The sequence below is a fragment of the Amblyomma mixtum genome, chromosome 10 (genome assembly GCF_055824585.1).
Source record: "Amblyomma mixtum isolate Tamu chromosome 10, ASM5582458v1, whole genome shotgun sequence".
NCBI classification, from domain to species: domain Eukaryota; kingdom Metazoa; phylum Arthropoda; class Arachnida; order Ixodida; family Ixodidae; genus Amblyomma; species Amblyomma mixtum.
Genome location: NC_143021.1, coordinates 52,685,725 through 52,687,921, shown reverse-complemented (window position 1 = coordinate 52,687,921; position 2,197 = coordinate 52,685,725). Strand labels below are relative to the sequence as shown.

The 2,197-nt window shown below is 51.5% G+C and overlaps 1 protein-coding gene across 1 annotated transcript; it reads right to left on the bottom strand.

Moving 5' to 3' along the window:
• Window positions 1-1,124: 1,124 nt before the first annotated feature.
• On the bottom strand, window positions 1,125-1,988 carry LOC149325799 (uncharacterized). The gene has a single exon (XM_089564389.1). The coding sequence runs from the start codon at window positions 1,986-1,988 to the stop codon at window positions 1,125-1,127; it is 864 nt and encodes a 287-aa protein (XP_089420515.1).
• Window positions 1,989-2,197: the final 209 nt, after the last annotated feature.

Here is a 2,197-nt window from a genome sequence, read left to right as displayed (position 1 = left end):
CTTTCTGTTTTGATAAGACCTCGTAACAACTTAGTCTTTTCAGCAAGATGCGGGATATACTTCCCAAAGTAATTGGCCACACCAAGCATTCGCTGAACCGCCGTCTTATCAGCCGGTTGCGGCATTTCAGCAATCGATGCACTGAATGAAAGATTCGGCTTTATCCCGTCTTGGCTGATGAGGTCGCCCAAGAACTCAACCTCGGTGCACGTGAACTTGCATTTGGCTGGATTGAACGTCAAGCCTGCTTGCTTTGCTAGCTCCAGCGCTCTACGAAGGCGCTTGTCGTGTTCTTCCCGGGTAGCACCCCATATCAGGACGTCATCGACATACACGCGCACGCCTGGTGCTCGATCAAAAACTGAGCTCAACGTTTTTTGAAACACTTCAGGCGCTGACGCAATCCCAAACGGCAGTCTCAAAAAACGATAACGCCCAAAAGGTGTCGCAAACGTGCAAATGGTGGATGTGGCCTGATCCAATGGAATCTGATGGAACCCGGAGTTTGCATCTAGGCGCGAGAAGTATTTAGCGCCTGCCAGCTCTGCCTCAATATCGTCACGTTTAGGCATCTGATAGTGCTCCCGTTTCAGGCATTCGTTAATGTTTCTAGGATCCATGCAGACCCGAAGTTTGCCATCCTTTTTCCTGACAATGACCAGCGGACTCACCCATTCTGTTGGTTCATTGACCCTTTCAATGATATGGGCCTCTTCCATGCGCTGCAGCTCCTCTCGCAGTGGTTCTTGCAGTGCCAAGGGGACGCGTCGCGCCGGCTGTATCACTGGTATGGCGTCTTCGCGCAGGACCATCCGGTATGGGCGGGCTACACAGCCGGTACCTTGAAAAAGCGGCGAGAATTCTTGCAGTATTTTGTCAGACTCTGCTGTATCCACTGCGTTGACTGAACGAACTAAGAGTCCCAGCGCCTCCGTTGCATGTTGTCCAAGTATCGCCTGTTTGCTTTTCTTCCCTATGAAGAAGGTGAAGGTGCCGGACTTGTCGTTAATGACCACTGGTAGGGTCGCCACGCCGAAGTGCTTAATTATGTCACCACTGTAAGACCGAAGAACGGAGCTGCTTGGAGTCAAGCATGGCGTAGCTTTGAACTTGCGAAAGACTGATTAAGGCAGCAAGTTTGCCTGGGACCCAGTGTCTACTTTAAAAACAACATTCTGGTTCGACACCTTGGCTTCAACTGTCCAGTCAGCGGTCCTATCAACTGTGCATACCCTCACATTGAGGATGTCGAAGTTGTCCCCGTCGTGAGCGACTGCACTGACTGCAGGCTCTTTCTGGCAGCAGGCCGCGAAATGATTGGCCCCTTTGCACGCAAAACATGTCTTCCCGAACGCCGGACACTTGTTCCGCTCGTGCAATCGGTTGCATCGGCTGCATCTGAATCGTTCACGCCGTCTTACCGACGCCACTTGCCTTTCCATTTGGCCCCAGGTCTCATTTTGGTGAGCAGACACTTCGGCAGCTTTGCAGCTCTGTTCTGCTTTAAGCAGCGTTAGGTCTTTAACTTTGAGCAGTGTCTCCCGTAGCTTCGGATTATTTGTGCCGAACACAATCTGGTCACGGATCATTCCGTCGCTCAGTGTTGAGAAGTTGCAACTCTGGGCTAGCTTTCGCAGGTCGCGTAGAAATTGTTCAAAAGGTTCGACTTCCGCTTGAATCCTTGAGCGAAACACGTACCTCTCGTAGACCTCATTCTGCTGCTCCTGACAGTACGCTTCAAACTTGCTCACAACCGTTGCATAGTCATTCTTGCTTTCTTCCGCCGAAAAAGTGAAGTTATTAAATACCTCAAGAGCGTCATCGCCGGTAACACTTAGCAGCAGCGCAGTCTTAGCAGCTTCCGTCCTTGGCTCCTTGGTCGATGCTGTTGCTTCCAAAAAGAGCTCGAACTTCTGCTTAAACAACGCCCACTTCTTTGCGATGTTCCCGGTCGGAAGTAGCTGGTCGCGCGGCTTGAGTAGCTCCATTTTTCCTGGCTTGTAGGCGACGCCTTTGCGTTTCTTGTTCAAGCCACTGCTTGAGAGGCAGACAGTCGGCCCACTGCTGACACCATGTAACGACCAGGTCAAGCAAGAACAGAACGAACGTTTATTGATAGCAGCTGCTCGGTTTTATAGGGGCAGGTCGATGTAGGCACGTGTGTAGGCGACAACGGCAGCGGTCGGTTCGGGATGGG

Bases quoted from the DNA above. Each gene is read 5' to 3' on its own strand.
- LOC149325799 (XM_089564389.1), bottom strand. From the start codon at position 1,988: ATGGAGCTACTCAAGCCGCGCGACCAGCTACTTCCGACCGGGAACATC.